Source organism: Prunus avium, chromosome 1, assembly GCF_965620075.1.
Source record: "Prunus avium chromosome 1, drPruAviu1.hap1.1, whole genome shotgun sequence".
Taxonomy (NCBI): Eukaryota; Viridiplantae; Streptophyta; class Magnoliopsida; order Rosales; family Rosaceae; genus Prunus; species Prunus avium.
In genome coordinates, this window is record NC_142284.1 from 23,177,426 (window position 1) to 23,201,152 (window position 23,727).

Consider the following 23,727-nt stretch of genomic DNA (forward strand, 5'->3'; position numbering starts at 1 on the left):
TCCCAAGAAGCAAGAACCAGACAAAGATCCCTGCTCTTGAAATCAATTTTTATTTATGTTCTCTCCGAAACGAAACTAAGTGTGAAAGAAACAAAGCCATTTTTAGTTGGAAATTGATTGTTCTCTTCGAAATTGGGAGCACCTGCACCAGAGTGCAACATACATGACCCAACATATAGGATATTATTGACCATATTTGTTTGGGTTTTCCTCAAATAAGGTTTTAATGAGGCTCAAAGTATTCTATATTATCGATTGTAAACTCTTATAATTCTAATAAAATTTATTATTTGATAAAAAATTATAATTTTATTTATTTATTTATAAGGGGCACATTCTTAGATTTTGGCCCTGGGCCTTAAATCACCCAAGTGTCGGCCCTGGTGTTGACTGGTGAAACCAGTGGTCAACATAAAACTTTGATCCTAGAGGGGGTGCAAGGTTACATGGATCAAAATGAAAACAAGATTGGGATACGGAAGAACACAAGTGAAGTTGATAATATGCTTTGATTGATCTTCTCATAATTATTAATATACAAAGAGCGTAGAGCATGGCCTGGGGATTAGAACGCATCCTCCTTCATATGAGTCTTCTATTTATAGGCGCATGGTGAAGGTGGTCTGCATGGTCTGGGGAGGCGCAGCCCACTAGGCTGAAAACGTGGCTTTTGGTAATCCATCGCTTCCAAGCAGGGGCTCAATCAGAAGTTGACACGCTGATAGTCATTAGTGCCTTATGCGGTTTCCTAGGCCGACGATGCTTACCTCCGTCTTGTCATGTGTGAGGCCCAATGACATCTCCTATCATAAATTTATGTCTTGTCCTAGAAGTGGCCCCAATGGTGATTAGATACGGGGACGTCTTCAATCATTTGCGGCCCCTCAGTTCTCAGTGAGGCATCCCTCGCGGTGGAGAAATGCCAGGTTTCCAACTCATTATCCCAAGCCAATAGAATACTGCCACCTGCCAATCTTCTCTATAAACTTTTAGAAATATATTTTAATAAAAAAAATCAACCAAAAAGTGAAATTTCTCTCTCATCCAATCTCTACATCCGTGCCAGCCCTTTTACTTCCCAATTAATTTTTTTTTTTTCTCAAACACAATTAATGTTTTACATTTTTTTTTGCCAACCCTCTTGCGTCTCTTAAGGGCTCGTTTAGTATGCGGGATTGTCATGGACTAAACTAAATATTGGGACTATCTTGGATTGGCTCGACTTGGCATAAGCTGGATAAGACTTGTACTGTGTTTGGTGCATGATTGGATTAGGACTAAATTTTTTAACTTTTTTATTTTTAATTATTAAAAAAAAAAAAAAAGGCAAGTGGATTTATTTGTTTTGTTTTGTTTTTAACTTTTCTTCTTTCTTTCTCTGTTTCTTCCAACCTGCGACTTCTTCATCTTCTTCTTCTCCCTCCTCTCTCCTTCTGCTTTTCTTCTCAATCTATTTATCTCTCTGCTTCTTAATTCAAAATTTTATACTCTCTCAATTTCCTATTTCACTATTTCTCTCTTCACCTTCCTCTCTCTTCAATAGCCACATGCCCAAACCCCACAATCTAAATTTGGGAATTTGCTTCTTTGAGGAGGCTTCTGCCTGGGTGGGTTCTTTGATGATGAATTGCTTGATGGTTAGCTATTGTTTTATGCGGTTCTTCTCCTAATTTCATAAAAAGAAAAAGCGATTTGAATTAATTGATTTATTTCCTCCATTTGGGTTTTGTAGGAGAGAGAGAGAGAGAGAGAGAGAGAGAGAGAGCAATTGACATGGATGAGGGTTGGAGGCCATGGCTGTGACGAGGTGTGTGCTTAGGTGGGAGGTGATGGCTGTGACAAGGTGTGTGGTGGGGTGAGAACTGATGGAAGAGATGAAGGCGTGGAGAGGGGAGGAAGTCGTGAGTGATGAGGAATAGAGAACTTGATGTCTGGTAGGGTGTTATGACTAGGGTTAATTCATAACTCCATTGACAAGAAAGGCGCCACTGTCAGGAATAAGAAAGGTGCCTTTTTTTCGAACCAGGCGCGACTTGACACCTATGCTAAGGGGAAGTTGTAGCCTATCCTATGCACCGTAACCTTACTTTTTCTCTTCAACTGTTCAAATGCATTTCAATGGCTGCGATTGATTCTTATATAATGTTCGCGTTCTCACCTGATCCGGATGGCTCAAGCACTTATCTTCCTTTGTTTGGGCCTAATTTCTACGCGCCGACCCATCTGGCTATTGGGCTATTTTTGACAACACGGACTTGGGCTCTATTTACCAAAATTGGAGAGCAGCCCAATTCATTTCAAGAAAGGGGGAGTTAAAATGAAACCGATTGCCCAAATTAATTTTCACGGGATAAATGTTAATTACCACCAATGGTGATTTAATCTAAAAGCTCGGATTTAATTGGTTTAACCTCTACCCAGTTTCCAGATTACATTTTTTAAAGGCTTGAGGTTTAATCATCACCGTTGGTTACTGATTCAAAGCCAGATTAGCGACTCTAGAGCTAGAAGGGTTGAGTTTCTTTCCGCAATACCCACGTGATTCCAACGACAAGAAGTCAACAGAAAAGTGAAAGCAGAAACTACTCCCCATAACCATTAAATTCTAGGAAAACAAGCTGAGTTTCCTTCCATACCCGTGAAGATTTCGTTAGTGAGACATTCAATTCCAGTTTGCAAGGAATGGACAAGAAACAAGGGAGTTGGTTGTCAAAAAGTCAAAACTGATCATCATAGCTGACTCTTGATGTGGGATGTTCCTATCATAACAACTACTACTCCCTTATTTACTGGTGCAAACACTTCTCAGCAAAGATCCTTCATATATTAAGGAATCATCATCATACAGATTTCCTATAAATATAAGAGGATGTGAACTAGAGAGAGGACAACAAAAAATCAAAATCAAAACAAAAACTCTCAGTCATACTGACAAAAAATCAAGCAAAATCACACAATCTTAAAAGTCTTCAAACTTAGAAGCAATAAGGCTATCTAGCTTGCAAAATCCATCCAGCTTCCAACAAAACAGGCAGAAATCGAATCTCTGACTTCAATCCAGCTCGGAGGAGTAGTTCACAGGGAAAACGGATTCCTCTCGTTACAAATCTGGTTCAGAATAGGTGATCCAAGTAGAACTCAGGTTGTTCATAATATGAAAACCTCAACAAATTTTCAGAGACATCTTGATGTCTTAAAATCCCCAGAATAGCCCACAGGTGATCCTCAGTCAAGCAGAATAGATACTAAAGTGCAATTTTAGGCTAGCAACTGCCAACCCATCCACTTTCAATTCAGTCCGGATTGGAGAAATCCCAGTTCTGCCCATTCGACAAGCCTCTTCATGGCTCAGATTAATTATAGCTCTGCCAATCTCGACATTGGCATCGATTTCCAGTTGATCTCTATTAGTTGAAGGTGCTGACGTGCAAATTCCAGTACAGATACATCTAGTCCAGCCTAAGTCACAGACAACAACCCAAGCAGAAATTGAAGCCCAATTTTCTAATGTTTTTCTAGACTTGGCAGTCTCTTTTTGTTTAATGTATGATAAGCAGTTCTCTTTGAACTAGTTTGTTTTATTTTCAAACGCTTATTTTTGGCTAGACTTACTAGTTTTTACTGTGGGAAATTATAAAGTCCTCACCCGTCTGAGGCATGGGAAATTATAAAGTCCTCACCCGTCTGAGGCAAGAAAAGCACTTTCTTGGGAGATATTCCTCACTCAAATTCACAATCCCGTCTGAAAGTGACTTCACTATGCTGCCCACGTGCCGCCACACGTGCCGGCAGCGCGTGGGTGGCTTGATCAAATTCCGGCAACAGGAAATCTTCAAAACTGGAAACCCAGCTTCCTACCCTAGGTAAAACACCCTATTTGGAACAACTTTTCTTCTTGGACCTACCCCAAAAAGTAGCGGTAAGTGGCCAAAATCGCGATCCCGAACCCGGTTGAAACCCACTTCGAAAATTGAACTACCTAGGCTCAAAATTGATAGATTCCTACCCAACCCTCAGCTAAATCATGAAAAATTAGTGAGAAAGCATACCTCACTCGCATGAAACGGTGGCCGGAGGAGGGAGAACGAGCCGCCGAAAGTTTACGAAAAAGCTGTCCACAACTGCCTGTTTCTTGGCTGTTTCCGGCGATTACAGCTGTGGATCGAGGCGGTGAAGGGCTAGGGCTGGAAGAGGGAAGTGTAGTGGTTCCAACGGGACCGGTCTTGTGTGAATTGGTGGTCGAAGTTGAGAGGAATCACCTCTTGAAGTCGGCTGGTCGAGCCCCCCAAACTGCAGAAATTCTGGGTTTATAAAAAATGGTTAATTACTGTAGACGTCCGTGAACTATGGCCCCTGCAATTGGGTCCGTGAACTAATTTTTGTGCCAATTATATCCTTTAATTAGACAATTAGTTGCAATTGGGTCCTATCGTCCAATTCTGTCAATTTATCTGTTAAAATGAAGGGTAAAAGCGTCCTTTCGGGTTAAATAAATAATATACAGTTTGTAAAACTGAAAAGAAAAACTAAAAAAACTGAAAAATAATAATAATAATAAAATAAATAAATAAACTTAAAAATAACAAATCCAAATCCAAATTCCTCTCTCTCTCTCAGCTCTTCCTCTCTGTCTCTCCCTCTCTCCTACAACCCATTCCTCCTCCTCCTTAGTCCACCCCCTCAAAACCCAAATCCAATTGCAATTGCAGGTTTTATTTTTAAGTTTTTTTTTCACCTTTGTCTTTCTTTCTCTCTCTCTCTCTCTCTCTCTCTCTCTCTCTCTCTCTCTCGATAGACTTGGTGCGGGGATATGTGGGTTACGGCAGGCGAAGAACTTGGTGACGAAGACAATGGCGTGGCCTTGACGAAGAGGGTGGTGTGGCCTTGGCAACGAAGACGAAGATGACGAATCTAGTGTGGGGCTCGTCAGATCTGGAGAGAGGGAGGTTGGCTAGTGTTGGGGTGGGGCTGGGTTTTATATTTTCTAGGGCAAAGGGGTGGGGCTGGATCTATGGTTGGGGTGGGAATGGGTATCGGGTTTGGAGGGAGTTGGGGGCTGGGCGAGAGCAGAAGGTAGAGGTCTCAAATTACCTCTTCCAAATGAAGACTTGGGAAATATCACTTTTCTTGAATGAAGCATCTCTGGTGAATGCCAAATTCAGATCTTGGAAAAGAAACAAAATCTTCCAAATGAAAAAGAAAAAAGAAAAATAATATAAGCCAGTATTGCAGATGGGTTGTGGAAATGATGAATTGCATTGGAATAAATGTCTGAGCAGAGGAGAAAGAAAAACATTTGATAGGTAGGTGGTGGTCGGTAGATGATGATTTGGAGACAGAGCGAAAGAGAGGGAGAGACAGCGAAAGAGGGAGGGAGAGATATAGCGAAAGGACACTTTTACCCTCATTTTGACAGATAAATTGACAGAGTTGGACGGTAGGACCCAATTGCAACTAATTGTTTAATTAAATGATGTAATTTGCACAAAAATGAGTTCGCGGACCCAATTGCAACTGGGGCCATAGTTCACGGACGTCTACAGTAATTAACCCTATAAAAAACTAAACTTTGAAATATTTACGGTTATGCCACTGAACTTCTTTTGATCGCCATTTCTTCGTTACAACTTCGATTCGAGTCCACTACGTGTCTACGGACTCGTTTTGACGTGCTCTATGCAACGGTTCAATCAAAATTTCCAAATTCCTTCCCGAACTTAAAATGACATTTTTACCCCTTCTTAATATTAAATAATATTTTACTTTTCAAACAGCTTAATTAATTCAAACCACTTTATTGTATTATTTATTTCAAATTTATTTTCTCACTTAAACTTATTTCCTCTTATTTTAATTATTTAATCATTCCTGGGGTAAAATTGTCCTTTTCCTGAATAATTTAATATTTAACTATTAATTTAAGACCGGGTTAGTAGGTTTCGGATCAACCTACCAACCCACTAAAATACCTATATAACCCATTTATTAAATGGGTCGTGTCAACCCGTGTAATACCAACCAACCCGTCAACCCGTTTCTTTGTTTCTTTTTCTTTTTCTACATTTTTCTCATTTTTAAAAATTTCTTTTATTTATCTTTCTCAATCTTCATACATACAAAGAGGCAAAATGTAATCACCATTTTTATATATAAATAAATAAATAAATTGCTAAGTGCAATTATTTGTTTAAATTATCAAAATTCATGTTTTTAATTCTTTTTCTATGACCTTGTGAATTTTATATGTGGGTCTTTGTTGATTTTACGTATTTTGTTTTGTATTTGTTTACTTATTGCCCAATACTCAAGAATGCAAGTGATTCTTGTATGTCCCATGCAAGTTATTCTTTATTATTATTATTATTATTTGTTTTTAATTTTTACCCATTACATTTTCAGCTAATTACTAGATGCTGCCACATTTTGACCAGGCTTACTTGATGCAAGTGATACGACTTGAACCCAACATGTTTATTATCCTATCTAAATAAGTCGGGTTTTGATTAAGCATTCTTGACACGTTTATTATCCTTACTTTAAGGAGACTTTTTGATCATTTGCCCTAAAAACGAAAAATAAATATTACTGTTTTGTTCTTTAATAAATTTTAGAACGTTGTTGTTTTGTATTCTTAAATAAGTTCCTATGATTTACCACGTGTGCGGTTCTTCTTACATCAAACACTTTAAACAGTCTGAAAACTTCTCCAAGACACAGAACAAGTCGCTCCTCTTTCATAACCTGAGTTCTCTTTATCTCTGATTCTATCTTTCTACCACTTCACTGAAAGTCCTCTTGAATTCCAGTAAGTCCAATCCAACCCCTTTTTCCATTCTTCTGTTACACTGAAAGCTATAACCTTTCTTGCATTTTCTTTTTGGGCTTTCGCCATTGATTTATTGACCTTATTTTTTCTTGCTTATTGAAATTCCTATTGTTTTGTTGTTTTTTTTGTGTATCTCTGATATTACAACTTTTAACGGGTTGTAATGATTCTTAATTTGGTGGCAATACTTTCTGGTCCACCTGTTTTATTATTAATTTTGTCTATCAATATAATTGATGATAGTAAATTTTGAAATGCTGCGTTCGTTTCTAACTGCTAAGAAAATTGAGGAATAAGAGAGTAATTGGAAAGGAAATCAAGAAGGCGGGAAAAGATTGAGAATGGCTGTGTTTGGTTACATTTTCATAAGGATCTTTTTGTACCAAAAATTGGATTTTTGCCTAAAATTGTAGATAATTTTCCGTGGACATCAGAATGGCCAAAATATGGCTAGACATGCATTGCTGCAGTCAGATGGAGTGGGCCCAAATTCAAATTCAGCGCTGAAATCAAGTTTCATTCTTCTCGAAATTTGTTCATCTCTACGTCTACTGCAACATATCCAAATTTGGGTTTATTTGGACAAATGTGGAGTCCTAAGAGCTGAAAACACCAGATGCACAGCGCCAGCGAAAGCTTATAGCAGCAATTCGGGCCTAAAACCGGGCTAAAGGCTCCCCAGTCAAGCCCGAAGCAGCTCCAGCGGCAGAGAAGAGGCCCGGGCAAGTGGAGGGTCCTACCAACCTGGGCAAGCCCACAGGCAGATCTTGCCTGGGCTGAAGCCCGAAGGCGCTGATGTCAGCCGTGACGTCACACTAACGTCAGCTCACGCGCCAACAGTAAAAAAAATTTGATTTGCGCCCGCTGACGTCAGCGCTTGCCAGCCCCAATGAGCAGAAGCCACGTGGCGATCCCCCAGCTCTCCGATCCATTTTTTTGCAAAAATCCAACGATCCTCATTTTTTTCTGCCAAAAAAATTGCAAAAAATTCGAATAAAAAATTTATAAAAATTTATAAAAAAATACCAAAAAAATCTAGATTTTTTCCCTATAAATACCTATCAATTTCATTCACCTTCCACACCAAATCTTCGTACCAACTCTTCTCCTTGCAATATTTTGGGCAATTCTACTCACATTTTTCTACTAGTTTCCATTTGTATCAAAAAATAAATGGCCTCTTCTGTCGAAGCTCGAGGCGCTTGGAGTAATGTTGAAGATGTTGTGTTGTGTGAGTGTTGGGTGAAAGTTAGTTATTGCCCTATATCCGGCAATGAGATTAAGTTTTCTCAAATGTGGAAAAAAATTCATGAAGAATTTGTTGAAAGATTCGGTTCGGGTCGGACGGAAACGGCCTTAGCCTCGAGGTGGAAAATTTTGAATAAAGAGTTGGGCAAATGGAGGGATGCCTTGGCAAAAGCTAGGGAGAACCATAGAAGCGGTCAAAATCTTACCAATGAGGTAAAATATTTATAATTCTCGTTTTATTTAATTTAATGTATCAATTTTTTTTCTTGCATATTATAATTTTTTTTCTTGCATTTCTAATTTATTTATATTTTGTTGCATAATAATTTTTTTGCATGCATTTGTAAATTTTTTATATTGTCTTACATATTTATTGTTTTGTTGCATAATCATTTTATTTCTTGCATTTATAAAATGTTTATAAATTGTTGCATAATCAATTCTTTTCTTGCATTTCCAAATTATTTATATTTTCTTCTATATTCATTTTTTTGTTGCATTTGCAATTATTTATTTTTAATAGATCGTACAAGCACAAATGTGGTTCGGTGCGACGGGGCAAGGCAAAAATACTTTCCAACATCAAGAATGTTGGGAAATTGTTAAGAATTGTTCGAGATTCAAAATCATTTGCACTACTCCTCCGGTTATGTTGAATGAGACGCCGCTTCACGATTTGTCGACAACTGATTCACCATTGGACTCCCCAATGGATCAAGACTCACCACGCCCACGTGCGCCAAGACCTATTGGGAGAAAGGCGGCAAAGGCAAAGAAAGGGAGCACTTCAAACAATGAATGTGCACAATTTTTGGAGCAAATGGCTAAGAATAGTGCACTGAGACTTGAGAGAGAGTTGAAAAGAGAAGAAGTGGACAAGGCACGAGAGGAGGCATTTTCAATTCAAAGGGCGAAGGCACAAGAACAAGACATGGAGGATAGAGAGATGAAAATCATGGCTATGGATACCACCCATATGTCTCCTGACACAAAGTCATACTGGAAAATGAAACGAAGGGATGTGATGAGAAGAAAACTTTTTCATGATGACGGACCTAGCAATACGGATGGGTTAAATGATGGAAACCTTTAGGTTGGATTAAAAGATTTGTCATGTATTAAGAATTGTTGTATTATTTCCCTTTTATTCAATAAAGAAAGCATTAAATAATATGACTATGTATTAAAAATATTTGCAAATGAAAACAACCCTAAATTAAAAACAAACCTTATTTTATTGCAAACAACACACAAAATAAAGCATAATTATTGCAAACATAATTAAAAACAAAACATAATTCCAAACACACCACACACAAAATAAAGCAATCTTAAAAACAAAGCATTAATCTTGTCTTCATCCATTGTGATTGCCTTTCATCTCCCACAAGTGCTCGATCAAGTCAATTTGACGCCTCTCATGAACATACGAAGATTGCATTTCTTGGTAACGATCAATCATGGCGTTGTTGAATCGACCATCTCGAACTAACGGTTCATGCTCCAATGGATGTCCATTTGGTCCCATCGGCCTTTCATAAATTCTTGTCAAGGCCGTGTTCATGGGATCCGGTTCGTGCTCCTCTGGACCTTCATAATCATACTCATCCTCCATAATCATGTTATGGAGGATGATGCAAGTCATCATAATGCTCCGCAGCACCTCCTCATCATACATCTGAGCAGCGCCTCTAATAATAGACCAACGAGCTTGCAAGATATTGAAACACCTTTCCACATCTTTCATGTAACCTTCTTGAAAGGCAGCAAAGCTTTTTTCCTTCTGGGATTGAGGATTCGGAATTGTTTTCACAAATGTCGTCCACCTAGGATAAATTCCGTCGGCAAGGTAGTACGCACCAGAGTATACAGTGTTGTTGATTTGGTACGTGATCTGGGGAGAATGACCTCGCAATACATCATTAAACACTGGGGATTGACCAAGCACATTGAGGTCATTTTGAGATCCGGCCACTCCGAAGAAGGCATGTCAAACCCAAGTGTCGAATGAAGCTACGGCTTCCAGAATTATACTTTTTTGGCCCTTTCGATTCCCATAATCTCCTTGCCAAGCTGTTGGGCAATTCTTCCACTGCCAATGCATGCAATCGATGCTTCCAATCATTCCTGGGAAACCTCGAGTCTCAGCTTTTTGTAGAAGCCTTTGGAGGTCCCTTGGAGAAGGTCTACGAAGGTACTCCCTTGTGTAGAGATTTTCTACTGCATCACAAAATCTAACCAAGCACTCTAGGATAGTTGATTTTCACATCCTTGCAATCTCATCCACTTGCTCTGCAGATGCGCCATAAGCAAGCATCCGCAAAGCAGCTGTAAGTTTTTGCTCCGGGAGAAGACCCAAAACTCCACAAGCATCATTCTTTTAAATGAAGTATGTGTCGTAATTACAAATATCATGCATGATTTTTTGGAACAAATGTGGCTACATTCTATATCTCTCTCGAAACTTAGAAACATGATATAAGGAATTTGGGATAAAGTAATCTTCCATGAGATTCTTACCCCAAGATTGCCTACGTCTATCCACATTCTGGGCACGACGGCGGTGGTGTTGCCTTGATTCATTAAGCATAGCAAAGGCTACAAGCATTTCCTCCTCTTCTTCATCGGCCTCCCGATCTTCCTCGGCACTTCTCCGCCGGATTTCTTCCTCTTCTCTCTCTTGCCTCTCCAACACCCTCCTCAAGTTTGACATTGAGAGTAAAATATGTATTGTAAAATCTGAGAATTGAAGGAAAAGAGAAGATGTGGTGTGAGATGTATGAGTTGAAGATGTAGTTATATAGAGGGATTGATAAGATAGAGATGACACGTGGTGCAATTTTAGAGGGTGAAAATCTTATCTGAAATCTGAGATTATGATTTTTTTTTTAAAATTTGAAAACCTTATCTGACATGGGACACGTGGCACAATTCAAGAGGGTGAAAATCTTATTTGAAATTTGAGATTATAATTTTTATTTTTTTTTAAATGAAAATCTTATCTGACATGAGACACATGGCGTAATTTTATAGGGTGAAAATCTCATATGAAATATGAGATTATAATTTTTTTTTTAAATCTTAAAATCTTATCTGACATGGACACGTGGCAACCAAATATATTATCCGAAAATGTTATTTGAAATTTGAGGTGATAATTTTATAATAAATAGTGACATGTGGCAACCGAAAATATTATCTGACAAAATTAATTAATGGTTTAAAGTATAAAAAAATTGAAAATAAAGTACAATGAATAGTACTTGCCCTTGCCCTAGCCTTCAAAGGGTGGAACCAACTAAGGCAAGGCTGCCACTATTCACATGAATAGTGTCAGCCCTTGCCTTGCCTTAGCCTTGCCTTTGCCTTCATGGGTGGATTTGCTCTAATGAATTCTCTTTCTTCATAAAAGTTTTGCATTAGAACGTCTACTGTAACATATCCAAATTTGGGATCATTTGGATAAATGTGGAATCCTCGCGACATCAAACACCAGAAGCATACCAGCAACAGTGAAAGCTGATAACAGTGGCAATTCGGGCCTAATTATGGCCCGATTTGGGCCAGCTTCCAGTCCTCAAATGAACATTCGTTCTTCATGAAAGTTGTTCATTTGGATGTCTACTACGACATATCCAAATTTGGCGTCATTTGCGCAAGTATTGAATCTTCATGGCATTAATCATGATTTCTATTTGTGACAGCAGTCTGTGACGACCAGTCCAGTGTAACCATGCTAAAACCAGATTTTCTATTGCTCAAATGGAATTAAGTTCTTCATCAATGTTGTTCCTACTTATGTGGAGAACAACATATCCGAAATTGGCAGCAATTGGATCAACCTAGCATTCCCAGTTTATTACGCATCAAGGCATGTTCAGAGGAGAAACTCAGTGGCTGCAAATCAAGTTTCACTTTATCAATGGAGGGACTTCATCACCAGTGAGTTGATTCAGAGAAGAATAAAGTGAAGATGTGGTAGATGGAAACAATTTAATATTCTCTGTTACGAAGAATATTAAAACAAAGCCAAAGTCCAACATACACGTGAAAAGTCTACACCAAGGTTGAAAGAAGAATAAAATAATATGCAAGTGGGCTTAAAGAATGAATAAAGAAAGAAGTAGAGATGGTGGTCATTATCTCTACATTTCTTTTTGTCTTTTAGTCAGCTACTTTTGGCTGTCACTCACCAATCAATGGCAAGTGGACTAATACTTTGGATTTCTTTAAGTCTAATAGTGACAACTTCTGTCAAATCACATCAAAGCCTCTTAGCAACTTTTTTGGGTTTACTTGTATTTTCAGCAACCCACTCACCAAAACCAATGGCAAGTGGGTACTTCCAATTGGCTTGCTGGTCCACTCAACGACCTCCATTCTCTATAAATTGAAGGAGAAATCATCAGCAAAAGACACACAACTCAACCAACAAAAACCAGACTCAACGTTTATAAACCCAGCTCAAAAGCTTGAAACAGCCTTCCTTTTTCATTCTCTGAGTTTCCCAGTTGACAACTCCTGAGGAATTTTCTTTATTTTGCTCTGCCAACTCTTGGTATGATTTTTCCTCGTACAAGATTGAATAGAGAAATCTTCAATCTCCATTTTAATTTTATGTACCAGGTCTGAATAGAGAAATCTTCAGGCCATGTTGTTTATGTATTTCCTTTTTCTCTCAAGTTGTCTGAATAGAGAAATATTCCGATAAAACTTCTGTCATTTCCATTACCGTTCAATTTCAACTTCTGTCAATTATCATTTTCGCACTAGATGAATATTGAAGTCCTCTTAATTGAGGCATAGAAAAGAACCTTGTATTGGGCCAGTTCCCCACCCAATCTACAATCGATTGATTAAAGTCAATATCGGTGCGCATTTTCCAGTCTTACCATTGTCAGTCTGTTGGAGTTTTTCACTGCCAACAGTGGCACGCCTTGGCAATCGCAACAAGCAAACTCCACGGCCAAACCCCATGCGAATGGCCGGCGGGTCTTTTCGGGGTAAACAGGATCAGAAAAGACAAATCAAATATGCAATTGGGTCTTTTACTTATTTATTTTGAAGTTTCTCAAAAATAAGAAACAGACGAAGCTCTTGAATGTTTTGGTTGTTTTTATTTTCGAAGTTTGGCATACGCTTGAGAACTGCTTGAGATATACCTAAACTTTACAATAATTTTTTTTTCTTTCTTTGTTTTTTGTGTGCCGAATGAAACATTTACATAACGTTAACTGCATCTTGTACATTTGTTCTACCATGTCTGATTGAGGTTTCGTACACTTTAGAACATGGTAACTTATGTGATCCAAATTTCGTTCCTTTTCTCTTCCCATAAGTATCTTTCATCAAGGCTTTTCTGAGTTGACCGCAGATCTTTGCACTTGCCTATCTTTGATGATTCACATTAATTTCTATATCAGGGCTTGACCATTTGTAAAGGCCTTCTGTGTTAATCTTACATTACCACATTCCAAACATGCAATGATAATCTCTCTCTCTCTCTCTCTCTCTCTCTCTCTCTCTCTCTCTCTCTCTCTCTCTATATATATATATATATATATATATATATATATATATATATATATATATGGTTTTCCTTTATTGGATGGTCTTTATGATTTGCTCATTTAATTTCCTTGCAAATCTCAAGTTATTATATGAATATGCAATACTAAAGGGTCTGCTCGATAACATGGTTGACAGGTGCGTTAGTGTATCTTATAACTTGATATATGTTGTCCTATAGTGGAGGTGCAAATGGATGATCAGAATGGGACAACATACACTTCTGAAGGAGGGGAAACAAATATTATTGAAGTTAGCATAAATCAAGAACCATATGAGGGTATGCTATTTGAATCAAGGATGCTGCCAGAGTATTCTATGACGATTATGCCAGTCGCGTAGGATTTTTGACCCGTGTTCTGCCATCCCGGAAGTCTGAGCGTGATGGGTCAATAATCTCTCGAGGACTTGGATGTAGAGGGGTCTCTGATAATGGTAGAAAAGTAATGCAGAAGGAGTGTGGACAACGAGAATTTTGCACAGCCATGGTGTTGTTGAGGCAAGAGAAGCCTGGAAGTTGGGTTGTCAAGAACCTCACCAACCTCACCAACCTCGTCAAGGCCCCCTATAAATACTTGGCCACGCACAAGGAATGAGGTACATCAGAGTTTCTACTAAAATTCTAGAGAGCTCTTCCCTTCACAAATCCTAGCCACCTCCTCTCTCTCTCTCTCTCTCTCTCTCTCTCTCTTTTACATAAGGCTCCGGCCGCCCGGTTTTCACCACACATATATATCTCCGTACCCTATTTAGCTATTGATTTTTCCCTAAATCAATTGAACTAACTTAGGCATCGGAAGGCCTTTGGCCAACACCCCCCGGGTGTGGTCCTCTTATCCAATTTATTTTGCAGGGAGAAAGAGGCGGCGAAGAAGAAAGGGGAATCTTTCAACAGAATATTCTTGTGGGAGGAAATTTGCTCCCACAAATTGGTGCTTTCATTGAGAGCATGAGTTATACTCAACGCGTGCTCAAGGAATCCGTTCCCCCTATTTTCCAATCCACCAAAGCCTTCCAAACAACCATGGTTGGAAGCAAGATGACGAGAGGCAAAACCGCCGCAATGGCTCAATCCGCGACGGCCCAAAGCCACTCCACCCATGGACCCGCGACGGATTAAATTCCGGAGACGGCCGTCTTGTTTTAAGTTTACTCACGCACACACTCTCCCTATCTCTGTCTATTTCATTGAAATTTATGGTGCACAATTTCTGGAAAAGAATGCATATTTCAATTGAGTTTTTTCACTTCTTCATTAAAATTTACAACGGTTTTATCTCGTCTAGACATTAGAATGCGTATACAACGACAATAATTTTATGTGGCCGTTTGAAATTATGTCCTATGTCTGTTTTTTCAACATCCGTCGTCTTAATTGAAATACTACGACGGTGTTTGATTTATGTTCTATTAATCTGTTTGCTTTTGAATATACGACGAGTTTTTCTACCAACGTTTTTTGGTTTATTTTGCAGTTTGAAAAGAAAAAAGATTGAGTTCAGTATACACAAGAACATATTGCGAAGTTAAGCATGAATGGGCAAAATTCGTTAACAAGCTATTACAAAATGATAATTGATGTACATAATATTTATTAACAATGTTAAGTTTTATTTTAGTTTATTAAAAATGTACATAAATATTTTTGTTGTAATCAATCGAACAACCATCAAAAAAATTAATTTTTTTTTGAAATATTTTTAGTTCCCAAAAAATTCATGAAAACTTAATTTAATTCCCAAAAAATGACGTCTCATTCTAATTTACACGTCACATATGTGTATACAATGGTCGTCTTACTATAACTAGAAATATAACATCGACGGTAATTATTAAAAACAACATGTAACAGTAATAAACACGATGGTTTATATTTACTTCATCTTGTATGGATAAATTTATAATGATATACTACGTCTATTAGTACAACCATATCGTCGTCTTAATAATATACAAAGGCAGTTATCATACAAACTTTGACGTTGTATAATCAAACAACATCGGTGATCCAAAACAAGATGACGTGGTAATCTAACAACCCACGTAGGTGATCCAAAAAAGATGACGTGGTAACATAATCATCCACGTCGGTGATTTAAAACAAGAGGATGTGGGAACTTAATTATCCACGTCGGTGAGTAAAAACAAGACGACATTGTAACTTAATAACGCCGTTTTATGTTCGTTTCGACGTCTAAAACAATATAGGACGTCAGTTTGTGTTGTTTAACGTCGTTGTAAAGTGATACAGCGTCGATTATGTCATTTGGCATTTAATTTTAATATGACTTTTATATTTTATTTAAGGGAGTTTCACTAAAATACCCAAAATGGGGGTTGAAATTATAAAAATACCCAACACCCAAAACACTTTATAAACATACCCAAAACCTATCATTACACACACTCAAAACCCATTTATAAACACACCCAAAAAATATACAATTGTTGATTGTAGGGTTGATTTTGGGTATGTTTCTATGTTTAAATAGTGCTTGGGTATTTTTATAAATACATGTCTAGGATTGGGTATTTTTATAAATATCTATTTATTTAATTCCATAATAAATTCAAAACTAATTCCAAAAATTAAACTGACAACTACCATGCACTCATTGAAATATTGTCTCTCCCCTAAAGCTTTAAAAAATATAATTTTACAAATATTTTTTTATTGTATTTAATTACTAATATTAATAATATATTCCAAACAAAATCCGAAAAATATACCGACAAATTCTATGCACTCATTGAGACAATATCTTGCCCGTAAAGGCCTGAAAAATGTCATTTTAGTTTTCAAAGTTCAAATGATAATAAAAGTCAAACAAATTTAGAGACAAAGCACGATACTCCTTATACTTTACGTAACATAACCCTAAAGGATATGTGATCCATTGGTGCCCATAAATTCAAAATGATGAAATCCGGATTTTAGCCTACTATTATAGAAGGCATTGTTGTAAGGAGTCCGTACCAATTTTCGGTTCATTTTTCTCATACTTGTGTATTTTTTTTATAATTATTGTAAAATTCAGGGTTTAGGGTTTAGGGTTTAGGGTTTATTGAAACGACGCCAGTTTTCTCCCGTTGTTTTCAGTCAACTACGCGTGTTCGAATCCCAGGAAACCCAAACCCCGTCTAATTATTTAATATTTACGACGTTGGTTTATTAAGGGGTGATGTAAACATAATTTACTACGTCGTTTTCTTCATTTGTTGACGTATGTTCTGTTTACAACGTTGATTTTGTATGTAAACCGCCGTCGTAAGTGCGTATTAAACTTCCATAGCTAAGTATTTACCGACGTCGTTGAAAAACGCGGTACTTTGAAATTTTTTACCAATATCTAAAATTTTCAGAATTTCCCTTTAACCGTAAAATAGTTTGTTCTCTCGACTAGCATGTTCGCAAGCGCAAAGTTTGTTGCAGTTATTTTTGTTCTATTGTTTCGTTACTTTATTTTGATGTTTTTTGTCAAACCGTTTTCTAACCTATGGTCGGCTCAGCAGACGGCTCAGCAGATATATGGGCTATTCCAAGGCCATCTTAGCTCAGAGGCTCGGCTACTTGAATGACCGACTCGGAGTCAGAACCCATCACGTCGTCCAACCACCGTGGTCGGCCTCATCCACTTCAGCGCCGAGAAAATCCCAGTGCAAAAGGAAGGGTACTTCTCCCCAAGCTTCTCGTATAAGTCGAAGTATCCCTGAACAAGTTGAGCAGCAAGCTTCTCTTCGTACTCAGCAGACCGTATATAATCCTTTACTGCATCATCATAGCATGACCGCAGCTCTAATGCAAAGGCCTCAATTTTGCGGTTCGCCTCACCTATTTCCTCCCGTGACTTGGATAGCTCTGCTCTTAGACTACGCTTGTCTGCTGTCAGCTTATTCACCGACGACAGTAGATCGGCGTTCTTCTTCATCTCGGCGTCTAGCCGACCCTGCACCAATGATAGCTCCTCATCCACCTTGGCCTATTCATCAAAGGTCCTCTTCAGCTCAGCCATAGTCACAGCCTGCTCGTCCCTCTTTCCTCGGTAAAAATCCCGACGAGCAGCAACGTTTTGAGCAGCGACGAAAAGCTTGAAGGTAGCCTGCATCAAAAATACAAATGACATATATGCTCGGTAACAAACAGATAGAATGGGGTCAGAACATGTTAAATCTTCATTGGTCCTCCAGAGCCGCAATGGTCATAAAACTAACCCATCTCCTCTGTGAACATGCTCTCTATAACCTCCACTTTCAATACCCGCTTGGCTGCTTCTTGGTAAGCCCTCAGTGCAAGCTCACCGTCCACCAAAGGCTCCAATGGACCAGTCACAGGGTTCACACTTAACCTCTTTCCCGACTCAGGAACCGCCGAGCTTACTGGCCGCTTCCCCGTACCCCGTCTAGGCTCAGCCATTCCTGCCCGGCTCGGGCTGGTTTAGCAACCCAACTGGCACCATCGCTCCTGGCCACGGATATTTGAGGTGACGCTCTCGACCGAGGCGACTGCGAGACCTCAGCCGACTCTCTCCACGTCTCCTTGGCCATCTTCATCAGCGTCCCTTGCATACTGGGGTCGTTTCGTTTTGGTCTCATCCCTGAGCACACGGATAAAATTAGTCGCCACTTCACCGCCACAAAGTATACGCGACCGGTGTACTCGAGTAGGTGTGATGACTTGGCGACAGGCGACTGGTGGTCTGAAGTGGCGCCAGGTTTTGAAATCGGTGTAGTGGAGTATGTGTGATAACGTGTCGACAGGCGACTGGTGGTCTGAAGTGGCGCATTAAATTTTCGTGACAGGAGAAAGGTTTCGTATCCCGTCACTTCAGTTGACAGGCATTGGTGTGGCTCCACGTGTGAGCATCTGGAGGAGGTAGCCGTTCGCGTCAACGGTAGAGATGGCATGGCCGTCCGAGTACAAGAACGGCAGGCAGGTTTCAATTTATCACTTTCGTCATTACTTCCGTTTGAGAGCTTTGGAGCAGAGTGTGTTGGGCGAATTTCTTTGTGTGTTGAGTCTTTGCAGACAGTAGCGTCAGAGTGTCGTGATTTCTGGTAAGCCCTTCTCCTCCTTATCTCTCCTTACCTTTCTAATCCTTCTTTCGTTCCAAAATTTGTTTCTGTTTTCGTCTAGCGTCATAAGTCTGTGTGTTTGGTGTTTGCTGGGTTTGGGGTTTGTGTTCGTCAGTTTGTTCTTGTTCTGGCATGATTTGATCCTTAGCCTCCAACTGGCCTCATTAACACATGTTTGTACCCCTTTGCAGTTGAATTGGAGCGAGCCGAGCTTTCCGCAGTTGAGCAAAAGCAGCTGGACCATTTACTTGCATTCACCAGTACCCGAGAGGGCAGCAGATAAGCTTCTTGAGAGTGAAGGGCTGATCAGCATCGCTGGTGAGTTTTGCATGCTTATAAATGTAGTCGGTTATGGTCGATATCATGGTCGGAGACTCATTAGTTTCCTGTTTCCAACAGCAATGAGGCCGAGCCGAAATGACCCTGCCTTCAAGGCTATGCTGATGAAGATGGCCAAGCGTTCGTCTGGTGGATCGGCTTGGGGTTCCCAGCCGAACCTAGTTGGGGCTTCTCCCCACATATCCGTGGCTCGGAGCCAAGCACCCGTGACAACAGCCGGCCCTGCTCGGGGAGGTCAGAAGAGGCGTGCAGAGGAGCAATTACATCGAGATATGGGAAATATGCGGGAGGAAGAGCCGAGGATAGACACTGTTAAGCGGCCTATGGGATCGGGTACTTCAGAAGGACCGAGACGGACGAGTGTGGACCCCGTAAGCGGTCCATTTGAGCCACCGATGGACGGGGGTGTTGGGCTCGGTGGTTATCAGGAGGCGGTGAGGCGCATTCTGAAGATCGACGTGATCGAGGGGATGTTCACCGAGGAGATCGGTTACAGTGGAATGACTCTGTCTGCTTTGGAGGACCAACTGGAGGTATGGTAATCTGTCACCCTACCTTCTGTTTTTCTCTCCTGAATGAGCTTTCGTGTTTTCTTACCAGTTCTTTGGTGTAGGCAAGTATGAAGTTGTTTATCGCTGCTCAGAATGTGGCTGCTCATTACGAATTTGACCGAGGAAAGCGAGACGAGCAGGCCGTAACAGTTGCCGAGCTGAAGCGAACGATAAGTGAGAAGGAGAAGGTTGAAGAAGAACTTGAGCAGGTGCGAAGCCTCCTGGTGGAGGAAGAAAATAGGAATGCCGAGTTGTCTTCCTCACTGGGAAAGTTCCGAGACGAGAATCGCTTACTCAGCCAGGAGCTGACTGTGGCGAAGGAAAATTTAGACGAGGCGAAGCGTAAGATTAAAGCCTCTACCTCCGAGCTGCGCACATGCCATGATGATGCCATTAAGGACTTCATGGATTCTGCTGAGTATCAGGAGAAACTTGCTGCTCAACGGGTCCGGGGATACTTCGACTTAATCGTTAAGGTTAGGGAGAAGTATCCTTCCTTGGACTGGAGTTTTCTCGGAGATGGAGTTGATGGGACCGAGGCCGAAGCCGAGCATTGTGGGGTGACCGAGGTGGCGATGTTCCCTGGTACGGAGCCAGTGATTCAGGAAACCGAGCCCGCGAGCCAGGGTTGTCGTGGCATAGCCCCTCAAGATCGAAGCCCAAAAAATCCAATGTCTGATAAGGCAAGCTGCTCTGGGGCCACTGGTATCAGACCCCTGGCTTTGGGGGTAGAAGATCCAAAGCCTGATGCTGATACTACTGGAAAACAGCAAGAGGACACGGTAAAATCTCTGATATTTTCTTTTTCTGCCTTTTAACAGCAAGAGGACACAGTATGTACTAGAAATCGTCGTTTATATTATATACCACATCTGTTTTTTGGGTTTAGTTAGTGTCGTTTATTTTAGTTCGCACACAAACTAACTTATATTTCTTTATTTATTTCTTATAACAGGATCTCTCAAAGCTAGACATGCCACCTCCTCTGTTAGCCTTATGCCAACTTGTCCAGACCAAGTTGTTGCCCTCTAACGAGGCTCTGACAATTCACATGCCCGAGGAAGTGTTTGGCTTTGAGCATGATACCTTCCTCTTCGCTGAAGATATTTTGCAGTTTGGTTCCATGGTTGAGATTGGAACCACAGTGATATCAGTATACATGAGGTAATTCTAGAAATCCCATTTTGTTTTACATTTCCCTTTCTTTTGAATTAAAATCTCATTTAAATTTAATTGAATTTCATATATTTAGGTACCTATTTGACTATTTGAAAATGGCAAACATGGTAAACCTTATTGGCCTCGTAGACCCTGGGGTAGTCAGCTCTCAATCTGGATCTCTATCAGACCGAATAAAAAACCTGTCAACCCGCCTGAACACAGCAGATGGGGAACAATTTTTCTTGGTCCCTTATAATCCAGGGTTAGTCCCCTTAACTATTTAAAGTATTTTTCTTTGTAGTACTATTTAACCTATATGGATCATTATGTGTAGGGGTCATTGGGTGATGGTCATTGTGAGACCATTGAAGGAGACTGCATATTACATGAATTCACTGCCAAACCGCGCTGTTGACGACGAGATGAAAAGTATAGTGAATAGGTAAGTTCATTTATTCTGATATAAGATTTTTTGGCCTTTACCGCATTTGAAGTATACGACGGGTTTTTATAATGCCGACGTCTTAATCAAAATATAACGACGGTAATTTTTTACTGACGTTTTAAAATATTTATTACGTTCGTATTGTCTTAAAAACATCATGTTAACTTAACCACCACGTCGTTTGAGTTTTATTTAAGGACGTTTTAATTTTTTCTGTTCAATTTTTTGTTATACGACGTTTGAAATGTTACAGACGTTATAATGTTACACAACGACGGTAGTTTCATACCGCCGTTTGAAACACAATACCACGTCGTCCTGACTGATTTACCACGACGGTTACTATGTTATTTTAGATTTTTGGTTTTGTCAGTAACTCGTTTTCTTGTAACAGGTCAATTAAATTGTTTAACATTCATATAAACAAATCTTCAGCACGTAAAGAAGCCATTTGGAAAAATCTACTTGGAACTCCTGTCCAACCAACAAGTGTAGAGTGTGGCTATTTCGTGATGAGATTCATGAGAGATATAATTTATGATCAACACCTAGATTTCGAGAAGAAGGTAAAAAGGCAAAATTTTAGATATAATTTCTTTATTTTACTACGTCAACTTTTTCTTTACAACCGTCGTTTGTATCTTTATAACACGTTGGTTTTTTGGTTTATTTTGCAGTTTGGAAAGAAAAATGATAAAGTGAAGTATAAACAAGAGGATATTGACGAAGTTAGGCGTGAATGGGCAGAATACGTGAACAAGTTATTCTAGAATGATAATTGATGTACATAATATTTATTAACAATGTTAAGGTTTATTTTATGATAAACAGAGGGGCACAGCCCCAGGAAAAAAAAACAATTAAGAAACTTCAGAACAAATCAAACGGGATCTGGGGATCCCAAGCAAGTCCTCATCCAACAGGTCACTTGCCCGAGGAGGAGCAATTTCAAAAACACAAACACCAAGATCCAGATTGTAGCTCCAGTTAGCAAGCCTATCTGCGACACAGTTTATCTCCCTGTAAACGTGTTGGACCACACAATCCCCAACTTGCTTCATGAGATCACAGCAGCTAATAATTAAGGGAGCAAGGGGATGGCACTCCAAGTGCCCAGCTTTATGAATAAGCTGAACAGCCACAGTCGAGTCCATCTCCACAATTAGTTTAGACAGACCCTTTGCCACTGCCAGTTTCAGACCAAATTACTTGGAGGAGTAAGAAACAAAGAGTTGTAGCAAGATCCAGTGCTGAAGCTGAGTTTAGAGGAATGGCTCAAGGAGTATGTGAATTGCTTTGGTTGCGAAGATTGCTAAAGAATCTTGGCATTAAACAAGTGAATGCCACAAACCTATATTGTGACAATAAAGCTTCCATCGAGATAGCACATAACCCAGTACAACACGACCGTACCGAACATGTGGAAGTCGACCGACACTTCATCAAAGAGAAACTAGAAAGTGGTATAATTAAGTTTCCATTTGTAAACTCGGAAAACCAACTTGCCGACATTCTGACGAAGGCCGTATCGAGTAAAGTCTTTCATGACTCAGTTGACAAGTTGGGCATGCGTGATATCTTTGCACCAACTTGAGGGGGAGTGTTAGTCAAGACATAAACAAGACATAGACAGCTTTCCTAAAACAAGGAAAAGCTTGTCTATCATCTCTCATACTTTTCCATGTTTACATATCCATGTTTTAGGGATGTTTTCACATCCATGTTTTAGGGATACCTTTCCAGGATTTGTGTTAGATGTAATTATTAATTAGCCATGTACAATTGCATATAACTCTCAAGTGAGTAATACAATTTCAGATTAGCATTTTCTGCAAATCTTCTTCTCCAAGTTCATCTCTATTCTCTCAATTACACTATCTTTGGCACATAGTTGGAACACATTCTACTATGCAAGGGTATATCTAAGGGTTATCTCCGTGCTTGGTAGTAATGCTTAAGTAGAGCTGAGGAAACCTCTAAGAGTATGATTATTTAATTATCTGTTTATTTATCATCTATTTATATTTGTTCATATGGTTAATTGTATTGTAAGAGTATAAATATAATATTGGAATGATATGCTAATCAGAGATCAATATGGCTAGCAAACTAGTTGAGTATTTGATATAATTTCAGTGATTGAAAAGGAAGAATTATAGCTCTTGATTTTTATCAGATTTTGATATATATATATATATGTGGATATATATTTTAAGTTCAATTGAGAACCAGTTTATTGAGAGTTTATGTAAATAACGGATTATGGTTCTCAAACCCACCACAAGGGTGCCCCCTAGTTACTTTGAAACAGTTTGGTATCTTGTTAACGCCCCACGAGTTCGGGGACACTTGGACCGTGTGGTGCGAGGAACGCGGCTCAGGCTGACTTATGGTCCCCTGAGACCTGCGAGGAGCGCAGCTCGGGTTGACTGGGTGTCTCCGAGGTCTGTGAGGAACGCGGCTCAGGCTGACTTATGGTCCCCTGAGACTTGCGAGGAGCGCAGCTCGGATTGACT

General features: G+C 39.6%; 1 protein-coding gene and 1 long non-coding RNA gene across 2 annotated transcripts; one reads left to right on the forward strand and one right to left on the reverse strand.

Annotated features, from left to right (window-relative positions):
• Positions 1-453: 453 nt before the first annotated feature.
• On the reverse strand, positions 454-5,509 carry LOC110747603 (uncharacterized). Its single transcript, XR_015835248.1, has 2 exons — positions 4,050-5,509; positions 454-966 (listed from the first exon to the last, which is right to left on the reverse strand). It is a non-coding gene; the product is annotated as an uncharacterized LOC110747603 (long non-coding RNA).
• Positions 5,510-18,572: 13,063 nt separating this feature from the next.
• LOC110770112 (uncharacterized) lies at positions 18,573-22,971 on the forward strand. The gene is made up of 9 exons (XM_088252064.1): positions 18,573-18,697; positions 18,907-19,033; positions 19,115-19,587; positions 19,668-20,387; positions 20,561-20,769; positions 20,858-21,028; positions 21,101-21,208; positions 21,606-21,777; positions 21,889-22,971. The coding sequence occupies exons 3-9, from the start codon at positions 19,117-19,119 to the stop codon at positions 21,979-21,981; spliced, it is 1,944 nt and encodes a 647-aa protein (XP_088108190.1). The 5' UTR covers positions 18,573-18,697; positions 18,907-19,033; positions 19,115-19,116; the 3' UTR covers positions 21,982-22,971.
• The last annotated feature ends 756 nt before the right edge of the window (positions 22,972-23,727 follow it).

Excerpts from the sequence above, each read along its gene's own strand:
- LOC110770112 (XM_088252064.1), top strand. The coding sequence starts at position 19,117 with ATGAGGCCGAGCCGAAATGACCCTGCCTTCAAGGCTATGCTGATGAAG. Across the intron at positions 20,388-20,560 it reads GAAAACAGCAAGAGGACACG|GATCTCTCAAAGCTAGACAT; the intron begins GTAAAATCTCTG and ends TTCTTATAACAG. Across the intron at positions 20,770-20,857 it reads GTGATATCAGTATACATGAG|GTACCTATTTGACTATTTGA; the intron begins GTAATTCTAGAA and ends TCATATATTTAG.